We start from the raw sequence: 14,637 nt of genomic DNA, 5'->3' as shown, positions 1-14,637 counted from the left end.
ACAAAAGCCAATGTGTACTTTGAATGATATTCACATCATCAGCCTTTAGGATGCTTTCACTCCAACCTCAGTGAGGAGACTCCACCTTGTGCACGTGAGGACGGTTGTGACAAGCCACACAGAGTAAAACGAGTGATGACAGAGATGTAGAAAATTAGAACCTGCTCCCATTGTCCGTGGGCCCAGAAATTCTTGCAAGAAACAGGAAATTATATGTTTATGCTACATAAATATTTACAACATTGTAATAGTCCAACAATGTAAAAAAAAACAAATGTCCTTCAGTGGATGAATAGATGAACAGTAGAGTATAATATAGAAATAAAAAGAAATTAAATAATGATATTCAGTAAAACACAGATGAAAATGGTGAAAACAGCAGTTGCAAGAAATCACATGTTGAATTATCCCATTTATGAGAAAAGTTCAGAATAGTCAAATCTATTGTGACAGAAAATAGATTAGTAGTTGTATGACCTGAGGATAGAGGTAAATAGGAAGGGTAGGTGGTTTGCTTGAAGCGAATACAAATCTTGTAAATACTCCAAATTAGAATTTAATATCTGCACAACTCTGAGAATTTACCAGCTAGTGATCTGCATAGTTCAAATGACTGGTTATACAGTGCAGAAATCATCCACCAATAAAGTTGTTTCTGCAATGCAAGCTGTGGATGTAAATCCTTGCCCACTACTGGTGCTGATTAGGCAGCACCCAATGAAAAGGGGATTATGAAATACACACCCACTTTTTTTTCATGGAATACATGAGCTGTGTGGCACTAGAATCAACCATTCAGTGAGCTGAAAGTGACAAGCGACAAGCAGGGCTGATATTATTATTCAGCCATGTTCATTTCAGGAGAAAAAAAGAATCACAAAAGTAACATCCACACTGTAGCGTATAACATCTAAAGGTGTATGATGCTAATACACAGCACACATAGTAGGAAACCAACCAAGAATTGGACAAAGGGAAACTTATAAAGACTAAGAACAGTACAACAGCTCCAAACAGAAGCTTCTTTGGAAAGAACAAATACGCATCAACGTACGGCCTCCTCTTCCTTGCTGAGCAGTTTGGCACATGACAAGAAATCTTCATACTTCGCATAAGGAACCACCGGTTCTGGAAGTTCCCGGAGATACAATTTAAGGAGGGATGCCACTGTATGCACGTCCGTGTTGCTGTGGAGATAGAAGTGTGAAAAAAATCTGTAGGACTGAACTTAACACCATTTTGCTTATTTTTCACTGAATCTGTCTACAGGTCATAATTCTATTCAAGTAGGCAACAGAATCGATTGACCCAGTTTCTAGGGAGCAGGCACTCAAGTCATGGCTGTTAGATGCCATCCCAGGTGGGGAAGAGTGGCACACTGCCGATCCTTCAGAATCCTTCATGTGCTTCCAACATCTCACTCCTGCGTGTATTTGATTATCCATAAAAGGGATAACTTATGAAGATAAGGACTTATAGGACTTTAAGTAAAATGCAATACAATTTATACATTTATGAAATCCACATATCTATATTTAATGCTAAATGTAATCACCAATGAGTCCTTGCTTCATCCCTCAGAATGTGGAACTGATTTTTGAGAAGGTCTTGTGATTGGTTATGGATTCTGGATGCTTATTACATGCTATACCTTATTTTAAAAAGGATGTATTTGTTTGAAAGGGAGAGAGGAAGGGGGCAGGTATGATTATCCATCTGGATTACTTCCCAAAAGTCTGCAATAGCCAGGAAGTCCATCCGGCTCTCTTATATGGGTGACAGATGCGCATGCATCCTGACCATCTTCTGTTGCTTTCCCAGCTGCATTAGTAAGGGGCATCTGAAGCTCGGACCAGTGCTCCTAATGGGATGTTGGAGTCATAGGAGGCCTGACAAAGTTGGCTCAGATATGCTGGAACTTCGTTAAGAAGAGCTAATTTTGAAGATGACTATTTCTTAGCTTAATTATTTAATATTCTAAAATAGCTGATCTTTTTTTTTTAGAAACAAAGTGGTATAAACACAAACAATGAAACTGGGACAAGTATTTCATATAATTTGCATACTTTATTTTTATCTCCTGCTGAATACAAGTTGGGAAATTTGCTAAAATACTAACTCCTGCTTTGTTGTCTGTGTTCCTTTAAAGATTCCCTGTTCACCTGTGAGGTCTGGTGGCCAGAACACAGGGAGCCATTGCTTTGGAGGAGGGTCAGTCTTGTGAAAAGCCCTCTGCCTGTTACGAAGCACAAAGTGGGACAATGAACAAGTCAGGGGTAATAGAAACCCCCAGACAACAAGCTCCTGGAGGGATAGGCCCTGAGAAATTGGGGTTACCTGCTACAGTGATCATTCTCATCACAAAGGTGGTTTGACATACCTTTATAAGCTGCGACAGTGTACTTCACGGCTCGCAATTTCAGAGGCATGGGTTGATTTCATTAGTTATCTTTGCACTTTTACTAGGTATTGGGAGTAATAGAAAATAACGGGTAGGGCTAGTGAGGATTTTTTTTAAATATATTTTTCTGCTTTTCTCTTAGCCTGTAATCAAGTGGGAATGGTAGCAATTGAGCTGGTAATCATACAACTCCGTAATTATAAAGTGTGGTGGTGAGCGGTGCTAAGAACAACTATTACATGATATCTAATATCATGAGAGGACTAACCCAAGGTTTAGATGGCCTCTCTGAAAGAAAGATACTGCAACCAAGACCTGAAGGGTGTGTGAGGATACTGCAAGGGTTTGTAGGGGGAAAAGCTGATGGAAAATGGAATTACAAGTAAGTTCATCTGAATGAAAACAATTGTGGAATCCATACCTAACTTTCTCATGATATGAGTTTCTCTGAACCGTATGAAGACTACTCAATTCCTAGACTTCATCTTTTTTTGTATCAAAATAAGTTTTTATCCTAAATTAATTTTTCAAGAGCTGTTTTTGAGTAAACTTGTATGCAAATGAACTAAGACAGGACAGGAAAAATGCAGTTCTGATCAAGCAAGGAAGGAAAACAGAGCTTGAAGTAGAGAGGACGTTTATGTGCTTGAAGAACTGACACAAGGCAGGGAATGTGGGCCTGGACAAGGTCTGAGCAGTGGGCTGCATCCCCAAGGACTTCAGAAAACTGCCTAGCTTGGGGCAAAGGCTGAGGGTTTCCATTCATCAACACTGGAATCCATCAGATGCTCTGTGGAGCACTGCAGATTTGAAAGTGCCACATGGGCCCGGCAGCGTGGCCTAGCAGCTAAAGTCCTCGCCTTGAATGCCCCGGGATCCCATATGGGCGCCGGTTCTAATCCCGGCAGCTCCACTTCCCATCCAGCTCCCTGCTTGTGGCCTGGGAAAGCAGTTGAGGACAGCCCAAAGCTTTGGGACCCTGCACCCGCGTGGGAGACCCGGAAGAGGTTCCTGGGTCCGGGCATCGGATCGGCGCGCACCAGCCCGTTGCGGCTCACTTGGGGAGTGAAACATCGGATGGAAGATCTTCCTCTCTCTCCTCCTCTCTGTATATCCGGCTTTCCAATAATAATAAATCTTAAAAAGAAAAGAAAGTGCCACATGGAACCTGATAGGGTCTATTCTAACTAATCGCTTTTATTCTTTTCATAATGGATACTTTTTCTTTTAGAATTCAGAATTAACAGGCAGTGTAGAAAAATCCATCACAAAGCTTATACAAAAAAGCAATTCACATATCCAAGATGCTTTGAAAGCAGAATGAGTTTACTAGTTCCTAAACAGAATTTTCCTCAGTTTAAAAAAAAACAGATTCAAGGTAGTGTTACGCTCGCTTTACGGCAAACACCTCTATTTCATGCTGATCAGACCCACCTGTGTTTCTCTTGCTATATAGGAAGCTTTTGACCTTGAAGGTAGAGTCATTAATAATAAATCCCAGCATGACGCAGGATATTCGGTACAACCTATTCCAAAAGTGATTTTCATTCTGTTCTAAGCCAAGTCACTACCATAACTGTTTGTTCTGCTATTCGAGTCAATCACAACGTTGTTCAGTTATAACGGAAAAATGGAATGACATGGAACCTATATTTCAAATAAACACATTTTTATAAAAATAAATACATATCTCAGTATATATGCATGTATACATCTATGACTGTGTAAATAAAACATAGCAAATGTTCATGAATAAATGGAATACAAAATTTAGATTAAGAAACATACAAATATTGAACAAGACTTGTGTTTTAGTTTCATTGGTGATCTATTCATTACACTGTTTCTGCTCAGATATATTATATCTAATGTAACTTGCTTGCTGGTTCCTTTATTTGACTTTCAACGGAAGTGAAACATTTTTTTGTGAGCTGTGGTACTTACAACATTAGCCCACTAGATGGCAAGATTGCAAAGTTAGACTTAGTGAAAATTGCACAGCAGGAAAGACTGCAGATTGATTCTTCGTCTGCCGGCAATTTTCTCAGCACTAGAGCTGCTGTGGGATTTTAAGAATAGAGATATCCGAACTACAAATCAAGATAAGAGAGGTAGAGTGGGGTTGTCATTTTATTTCTTCCCTAAATTGACAGGTTGCATTAACTTTCTAACATCAAAGTAAACATAGTTAATTACATGAGAAATGATGAAGACCAGATGACCAAAGATATTTGCATTTTCTTCATTTAATGAAGGTTATTAAATTTTGCTTAAAGGCTTGAACTTCAAAGTTTATGACTCTCTTTTTTTATTATGTTAAACTTCAATTACATTAAGGAAATAGAAATTTCACATTTTTTTTTTTACTGTTCTCATTTTTACTTTGTCTTTTCCCAGAGAATGAAAGAAATAATTAGTTGTGGACTGTCTTAATCATGTTTTGCCAATCCTGATTAACCATACATGTTAATAACCACTCTGCCCCAATTGTCAGTAAGCTACTTCTTGCAAATGGGCAAGATTTCATGATTCTTTGTAAAATCTTGCTGTATATTCACTCTCCAAAACACCAACTGGTAGTGCTCACTCTCAAACCTGATACTTCTTATTAAAAACTCATTATCTAAATTAATATATACCTTAATATTGAAATCAGTTAGTCACATATCTATGTAGTATGTTGGTTACCTTCTGTACCTAGAAGAATGCATCATCTTTGCCTCAAAGGAATACATCTTGACCTTCACCAAAATGAACTGAAGAGACTGTTTGTTGTGGCAAAACTCTAGGTAACTCTGCAGAATAAAACTGCTCATTTGTTAACAACACCAACAATACCTGCATATGCCTCAGACTCTCAACGCAGTCTGATGCATAGCCTCTGATATATTTGATCAGGCAACTGCACATATAGAAAATCATTTTGGCTATTCACTGAAGTAGATGGAGCTTTGCGTTCAAAATTTTTTTTAGCAGACGTTCAAACCATCTGGTAATGTCAAATATGAACAGACGCGAGTCTCTTTCACTTATCTGCTGGCAGAATCTGTTTAGAAATTAAGATAAGCCATCAGGCTCATTATATCCAGCTATAGCAAAAGGTAGAGCTAGGCAACAGTTATCAGACCAAGAGGAGCTCTGATTAGCAATCGGTTTTATTTTTCATGGTATTTTGTACCTGGACTTCATTTACGAAACCTATTTTCCATGATTGGCAGAATTTTATATTCTTATGAGTCTTTTTCTTTCCCAGGTTATCCATCACCCACTCTCCAAAATGAGGGATCTTCAAAAAGATCATGAAAATGAAAGAAACTATTTTAGAGCCTGGCATAGTAGCCTAGTATCTGGAGTCTCGTCTTGCATGCACTGGAATCCCATCGGCATACTGGTTTGTGTCCCGGCTACTCCACTTCCCATCTGGCTCCCTGCCTATGGAATGGAAAAGCAGTTGAGAATGGCCCAAAGCCATGGGATCCTGCAACCGCATGGGAGACCTGGAGGAAGCTCCTGGCTCCTGGCTTTGGCTCAGCTGAGCTCTGGCTGTTGCAGCCACGTGGGGAGTGAATCAGTAGACAGAAGACCTTTCTGTCTGTGTCCCCTTTTCTTTGTATATCTGCCTTTCTAACAAACACAAATAAATCTTTAAAAATCCCTATTTTATTTTTGTACTAAAATCAGGTTTATAACTCCATTTTTCCATAACTTTATTTTAATGTGAGAAGGATAAAAACACAGAAAGACCCATTCAAAGAAAGACAGAGTGATATCACATCAGCTAATTCACTCCCCCAATGCCCATAATGGCTGGGGTTGATTCAGGGTAAGAGCAGAGAGCTGGGAATTTCATCCAGCTCTCTCATGTGGGCATCAGGAATCTAATTAGTTGAGCCAACATCACTGTCTCCCAGACTCTGCCATGGCAAGAGGCTGGAGGTCAGAGTAGAAACTGGCATGTACAGCTTTGTGCTACAGGTGAGGTCAAATGTAGCCTCCATGTGTCTTTCTTGGGCTTATGTTTCTAATTCACCACCAGCTATACCTTCTCAAATCAAATCTCATCTCTCCAACTTCAGAACACTTCTTGTATATTTTAACTAATAAGTTTCTGCCAGATGTGTAGTATTGAATTTTCCATCACCATTTCTGGAAAATCACTTGTGCTACTGCTGTCTATGTATAAGTCCCTAATGTGCACAGAGAGATGGGAGTCTGACATGGCTTCCTCCTTGCTCTTCTTCTAGTCTCAGTCCTCCTTCCTGAACAAGCATTCTTATTCACAGTAAGAAATGCAAATGTCCCTTCGTTATAAATTTAACATTATACAGACATAATCTGGTAACATTTAAGCCTCAGAATTAGATGTGGGAATCGTTCACCCTGGATACCATGCACAGAACACAGTATAATCACTTGACTTAACTGAAAGGGATACATAGGAAGCCATCAATGATAGTGAAAACTTGTCTTCAATAAGTGCCATGACAAGACCTAAAATGCACTTGAAATTAAACAAAGTTGCCATGTCAGACTCTAGACTCCTATGAGAGCACACAGCAGGCTGCAAACCCCATGGCAGCACTATGAGGATGGGTACAGCTGCCAAACTCTCCTGGTGAAACAACCCTTGGCTCTGCTTACTGGGTTTCACTAAGGCACAGAAAAGCAATTCCAAATGTACTAAATAGCTACAAACTAAATAAAACTGCTTTTAAAAGTCTGGTTCTGTTGAAGCCTATTTTTTTAAGCATCTGTCCAAATTGGGGATATTTTGGTGGGGAAACTTGAATTTGGATAAATCATTTTTGGCTTAGTAAGTATTCCCACTAAATCATACACAAAATTGAAAGACTGCTCATCTCCAGGCAAAGTCCTGGGTTAGACTGAATCAGTGCTTGTCCCAGTACAATCCCCTTGCTGCAAGGAAGCAGTGGTAGATGACTCCATGATGACCCAGGATATTAACTGAGCGGTGCCCTTCAGCCAGTCTATTCACAGAAGCCTAACTCCTAGTGTGATAGCTTTTAGAGACGGAGCTTTTGGCAGTTGTGGATCAATAATGTCATGAGGTGAGGCCTTGGGCTCACCTTATATAATACCCTTATAAAAGCAGACACCAGAGGGCTTTGTTTTTCTCTCTACCCTTGTACATGCCCGCACTAAGGAACGGCCATGCCAAGACAGCCGGAAGACAGCAGCCCTCACCAGCACCTGCTCATGCTGTGCTGATACTCAGCTCTCTGAGCTCCAGTCACCCAAACTGCAACAACGCCAACGTCCAGTCACTAAGCTATTGGATCTGATTTGACAGTCTGAGGTGACTAACATGCCTCCCCCTAATCTGCATTTGGCCAATTTGCTTCTAAACCTGTTAATAGTCTGGTAGACTATAAGGTAGTGAAATGTGAGCCAAAACATAGAAACATGTTTTCAATTTATAGAAACTGTGTCTGATAAACCAGTATGATACAGAAAAAGTCAATTCTCAATTCTTGTTGAATATTTGAATCATCTGCAAAGTTTTAAAATATATGATTAGATTCTATACATTCTGACATATTGATCTGATATAATGAGCTCATAAAGCCTGAGTACTGACATTTTATTTTCAAGTGCAATCACTGTTGGAAAAACTCTTCAGTAGAATACATGATTGCATCGGAAAACTGTTGGACGTCTGACTGGTGAAGGACTATACTACTGTAATTATATATGAGAAGATGGCCTAATATTGGACAAAGAATGAAAAGGAGAATCCCTCTTCCTACAAAACTGCATTGTGGAAAATAATAATAATATTTTTTAATCTTCTTAAATAAAGGCCTAGAAAAGGCAGTGGAAAATGGCCCGAGTCCTTGGCCCCTGCTGCCCACGTGGGAGACCCATTAGACTTCACATAAGCACCTACTGGTCAACATGACTATATGTCATTGGAAAGATTGTTATATGATACAAACTGTTCAGCTAACATTTACCCCGAGGAAAAAAAACAAATGGAAATGGTAATACATAGTCTGTACGCATACACTAATTATAAAGTTATATTATCAGATTCTATACATGAGCTTACATGTTGTTAATTAGCAAATGTTTAATTAGCAAATGTGGCTTGGCCTATAATTTAACAGACAAAGAAGTTATTATACTGTGTAGCTTATATGACTCTTATAGTACTCTTTTCTTCACACTAGTAAATGAAAGTGCTGGAGACTTCCTCACATAGCCCATTCTTGTTTCAGTTGCATTCAGGAACTGAAATGCTATAAGTTGTAATTTGTTCAAATGACCTTCAAAATCTTGGCAAATGGTTAATGAATGTGGCTTAACCAAAATAGAGATGTCATGGATTTTATTCATTTACTTTAGGATTTTATTTTGTCTGCCTACATTTTTTTAAAATTATTTTCTTTTGGTAAGTTCTCATATGAAGTTTTGGGAAAAACAAAGGAAATGCAATCCTCACCATAAACTTCTGAGAGATTTCAGAGTATGAAACCAAGGGCTTCTGAGAGAAGTACTGAGCTCCTGATAGCAACAGGATATGGCTTAAGCTTGATAATAATAATAATAATAATAATATCCCTAATAGCAAACCCATACGTCTATTTTAATATTTCTAATTAAAAATAAGTAATAAAAGGTAAATAAACATCAGTCATTTTTCTAGCTAACAAAAGCTTCTAGCTTTACATATATAATATATATATATATATATATATATATATATACAAATACATATATACATATATTTCTGTGTCTATGTATCCTGAGTCATGGCCTGTGACATGTTATCCATGGCAACCATCATAAGTGTGGAGAATTGCGATCGCCTGCTTTTGCGACAATGAAGGATGCAAACTTTTTTTCCATGAAATTTATTCTTTCACAATATAGTCAATGAAATAGAAAGCAAAATTGCACTTTACATCAGTGATAAACAAATAGAAGCCTAGGTTTGTGTTGTCAAATTTCTAATTAGTACTGTTATTTATAAAAGGGCTCTGATATGACAAGGTAGGTCTATACGCTAACACCCAATCCATTCAAGTCCACACAAAATCTGCCCTTTCTCCAACTACTTCATAGTCTTTTATAACAACATAGAAGTATTCTCAGTGTATGGATCAGATGTTATCATTCTAGCTTACTAACATGTATATATTTGGCCAGGGAGGTGAGAAAAAGCTTTAACAAAGTTTCATGAAGTTGTTGAGGCTCTCACATCAAAACACTGTGATATTTTGCGTGGAAGAAATATTTTGTCACAACATAAATAGATGTTTATTAGTGTTTTCTACTTGAAACATGTTTTTAAAGATCTATTTATTTTATTGGAAAATCAGATTTACAGAGAGAAGGAGAAACAGGAAGATCTTCCATCCTCTGATTTGTCCCCTAAGTGGCTGCAACTGCAGGAGCTGAGCTGATCTGAAGCCTGGAACCAGGAATTTCTTCTGGGTCTCCCATGTGGCTGCAAGGTGCCAAGGCCTTGGGGCATCCTCTACTGCTTTTCCAGGCCACAGGAGGTGGATAAGAAGTGGGGCCGCCAGGACACACACTGGCTCATATATGGGATCCTGGTGCATACAAGAAGAGGGCTTTTAGCTACTAGGCTATTGCACTGTCCCCTACTTGTAACATTTTAAAAGTGAACTCAGATTAAAGGAGAGCCAGATAACAAACCATTTTATTGAGAAGAAGCAAGGATTTTTTTATACTTCATGGAGTTTGAATTTTGTTTGGTTGTCATTGTCTTATCATAAACTATCTTTAAGTTAACTTTGGAATATAGAGCATACAAATACAAGAAAACATTTTGGGAATAGATTAATACAGATACTGGTCTTATTTAGAGTTCTGGCTTTTGTAAAATTATAAACTCAACCAGTAATCTGACTTTGTATCTTAATACAGGCATTTTGCATAGTTGGCAAACATGATATTTTTTTCAAAACTGGAGGAGTTATTTTGAAAAGCAATTTCAAGTTTCCTAAATTCTCATCTATGAAAATAAACATATAGATTTTCTAACGTTGAGATGCCATAAATAATAATAATATCAGTAAATATATTCAAACTATGCTATTTGCTTTTATTTATTCAAAAAGAGTTATGGTATACCTAAATTGAATCAGACATTTTTCTAGCTGTTAGGGATAATAAGGTGACCCATATTCCAAAAATTCTCTCTCTTCCTTGAGTTCCCATTTTAGTTATATGTTTAGGGTTTACTTTATGATTATAGGGTTTCAGATTTACACCCAGGTAACAACACCATGAATAGATACATGATTTCATGATATCACAATTACATTATTTCAACCCTAAATGGATATTTTCAAAACACTTCTAGTGATTCTTTGGAGATTTTTACCCTATTATTTATCATAAAATATATTATAATAAGAAAAATGAAACATTTTAAAACCATATGCCTTCCAAGAAGATATATGAGCAGCTTGTAAACTCAGGAAACTGTGAACAGTTGTTAGAGAACTGCACAGTGTAACTGAAATGAGATAGTGTTTCAGTCACTAGATTGGCTAGAAATATAAAATGGCACAACCATTTTGGAAAAATAGTTTAGCAATTCCTCAGATGCTCACTACAGTTATGACCCAGCGATTCCACCTCTATATACGCAAGAGACATGAAAATATGTTCACACCAAAGCTCAAACATGAATGTTCGCAGAAGCATGCTTTAAGGCACCAAAAATTGGAAGAAACTTGCGTCTTCCAACTGACAAGTGGATGTACAACGTATCCAGCATATCCATAAAAAGAACTTGTGTTCACTGGGAAAAAGGATCAAACTTTTCATACGTGTTATGAGATGGATGCCTCCAACACGTTATGTTATTCTGCAGAAGCTGAATGAAAGAGAGCATTTAATGAGTCCTTTCGCATGAGATGTCTAGAATAGGGAAAACCTACGGAGATGGAAGTTCCATTAATGGTTACCCGGGGAATGTGGGGGCTGGAAATAACTGTGACTTGACATAAGGGTTCTGACGGTGCTGAAAGTATTCTGAGCTGATTTATCGTGATGATTACATGACTCAGCGAATTTGTTAAAGATCATTGAATTATAGTCTTCAAGTGAGTGAATTACACGATATGTGAGACATAATGCAACAGATTTATGTCAAGAAACATACGACTTCAAGGAATTCATTTTTATGCAATAGTCTTACTATCTGAGCTGTAAAACACAAAAAAATCACGCACTTTCAGATCATAAAATTTTATAGGTCTCCTAGTTCTTCCAGTGGGAACTGCCATGGAGATTTCAAAACAGAAAGAAAAAAATTCCTAAGGAATTATAAACACTAATGAGTTTATGGTTAGCCATCAGGGTCTGCATCTCTTGGATTCATGATCATCACTTTTTCTTATGAAAAGAAAATGTCACTCTGAATTATCATTATCATCATCATTATTATCACCATCCTTATAAAGCAAAACTTGGATGACTATTACGCTGGCAACAAAAAGGCCTAGTAAATGCCAGGGAGTAGCCTAGATGTTCCACTTTTACATTGAATCGATATTTTTTTTTTCCAAATGGTTTTTAAATGTGTGAACACAAGGCTCCGTTGGGGTTAGCCATCATTATTTTCATTTCCAATGAGAATATGAAGAGTTTGGGGAAGTTAATTGGCTAGGTCCAGGTCATGAACTGGGTAAAAAATGGAACCCAAGAATATCAGCCTGTACCTATGTGTCATCAAAGCCCCAACTCTGTGTCCTTGTCAGTAAGCAACTCATTAACACTGAAAGTTACTCAAAAAAATTCAGAAATTTCCAGATTAACTGGGCACTTTTATTCATAACCCATTCCTCAGTGGAAGGGAGACCAACTTCTGCAGACATGAATTGACTGGGGAGTGAAGCTCTTGCTCCTAAATTCAGGTACATTAGCTTTTCAGATCCTTTGCAAAAATTTAAAAAGCTGCAAAGAAAACTGACACATTTCTAGCAGATGACTTGTCCAAAAAACAGTATTGTGCAAATTCCTAGTCATGTATTTTCCATGTACAAGGTATTTTCTCTTAAAGCTCATTAAGTTTTCAAATGTATACATGACATTTTATCCCCCACAGTAAGAACATTAGTCTTTTACTGATTGTCTTTCAATTTTTCTGATTAAACTGACAAGAAAGTACTAGTTGGTAGTGAGAGATGAGTTAAAGTTGCATCAGCACTTGCTAAGGTCCATTTTCATCAAATAAACAGATAGACTTAGGCTGAGTCTTGGAACGTAGCTGTGTCTAGGGGCATCCAGTGCCAAGCCCTTGTAAGCATTGTGTTATATTGTAAGTTGTACTGTGTTACACTGGTAAGCTGTAGCTACACTGTGAGTTGTACTGGTTTTCAACTAACAAGAATATACATTTTTCTACAACAAAATAAATAAGAAAATGAAAACAATTATTACATTTACATAAAAATACCTATTGACCTAGAGACTATAATATCCAGATGTGAAGTTATAGTACAGTATGCATCTCTATTTCCAAATTAAAGATGGACTCCCAAAGAAATTGTTGAATATATCTTGACAACAGGATTCTAGACTCTGCCATTGTTCGTACCTACTATGTCAGGACACACTTAAATAACAGAACGACAAAACTTATGACTGCTGTACTAATATAGGGGAAATCAGTGAGTGAGTAGGGAGGAGAAATCCCAGACCTAGGGAACTGTATCATAAAATAAAAAAATAAGTAAATAAATAAATAAAATTTTAATAAAGAAAGTAAAAAAAGAAAAAAACATGACAGTATGTGGCTGGCAACATTTTGAGAAATACAAGATAGTATTTAGCAAATCAGTGACAACACTGCATCTTTAAGAACTGAATCAAAAAACAGAAACATTAGGAACTACGATAGCTGACTAACTGTTCACTTGAGAACTCTTTAATTATGGAAACGGGTAGCCATTTTGCTGCTTAAGCTTTCATGATCTCGTTAGGTAAATATCTGAGAGTCTATTTTTCCAATCCATGAGATGTCTGTCTTTTACCTATCCGCACGCTCTCAAGGACCCGTGTTCTTTTCGACTTTCCTTCACCAATCCTATCCGTAAGATCTTTTATGCGCACTGTGAACCCAAATCTCTGCAACTATATAATATGCTACTGTTACTCGGGAGTGTTTGAGTTTTCTCATGGATCAAAGTCTAAAGGGGCAGGGATGTAATGTTCAGGTTGCCTGGAAATGGCATGCTCCTTTTTAAAAAGATCAAATGAAGGCGTTCACCTAAACTCATTACCCCAGAAAATAATCCAATCTTTCCAGGTAACATGAGATTTACTGAACACAGAACAAATACAAGGAGACATTAAGTTCACGAACAATGGAATTTAAAGATAAGTTTATACTGGCATGTACACATTTGGAATTCAGGCTTCGAGGAGTCATTGAAAATTTCATGAAAAGGATATATTATGAAAACAAAACAACAAAAAATCAAAAAACAACTGCGCCTGGATTCCAACCTGCATTTGCATAAAAATCCCATTTAACTGCATTTTGCATGAGCATTTCAAATTGCCCTTTCGCGTTGCTTCTAATAGCACTACGACATTGATTTTGCCATTTGATGTACTAGAAAAGGAAAGCACAGTATCTGTAATGAGGAACACCCTGTTACTCTGGTCTTCTGCATCCTGTTGTCTAGTTTACTATTTCTCTGGTTATGGATTTATGATCATGTACATAAGAATTGTCTGGGAATTGGTTTAACACATATATTGGTAGGTATTCCTCAGCTTTGTAAATCAAGAGTGAGAGTAAGTGGTGTCTGGCCTCCTGAACCTGCAGATACTCCTCTAAGTCATTCTTATGCACACTGATACTTGAGAATAACCACTATATGCACAGTGCTCCCCATTTCCAAGTTCACTTTTTCTAATTCAATTCAATAATGACAAGAGCTACTTGGCTTTTCAGGGAACAAAGTTAAAACACACCTGGCTTCTCTGACTTGAAAATTTGGGGATTCTTTTTTCACACTTTATCTTTCTAGACTTATAGTTTTCCACCAAAACACACCAGAAAATGAATGAAAACAGAGAAAAGTAGGAGAGGATAGGAGGAGAAGCAGGGAAAGCCAGAACTGAGTATGTGGTGGGGAGCTGACGTCCCTCTGATGGCAGCTGTTTTGCAAGATCTGTGTCAGAATGTGGAAAACCCCCAGCTTTCTGCAGCCACTGTCTTCGCTCTC

General features: G+C 37.6%; 1 protein-coding gene across 6 annotated transcripts in view; it reads right to left on the bottom strand.

The window, feature by feature from the left end:
• The window catches only part of ARHGAP24 (Rho GTPase activating protein 24), a 422,476-nt gene that overhangs the window by 17,931 nt on the left and 389,908 nt on the right, over positions 1 to 14,637 (bottom strand). For all 6 annotated transcript variants that reach the window (XM_004590591.2, XM_004590593.3, XM_058667089.1 and 3 more), the window contains one exon: positions 1,055 to 1,187. In XM_004590591.2, coding sequence (XP_004590648.2) covers positions 1,055 to 1,187 — 133 coding nt within the window. The remainder of the gene's footprint in view (positions 1 to 1,054; positions 1,188 to 14,637) is intronic.

The sequence above is a fragment of the Ochotona princeps genome, chromosome 7 (genome assembly GCF_030435755.1).
Source record: "Ochotona princeps isolate mOchPri1 chromosome 7, mOchPri1.hap1, whole genome shotgun sequence".
Classification (NCBI taxonomy): domain Eukaryota; kingdom Metazoa; phylum Chordata; class Mammalia; order Lagomorpha; family Ochotonidae; genus Ochotona; species Ochotona princeps.
The sequence above is the reverse complement of the archived record's forward strand: the minus strand, read 5'-3'. Positions and strand labels throughout refer to the sequence as shown.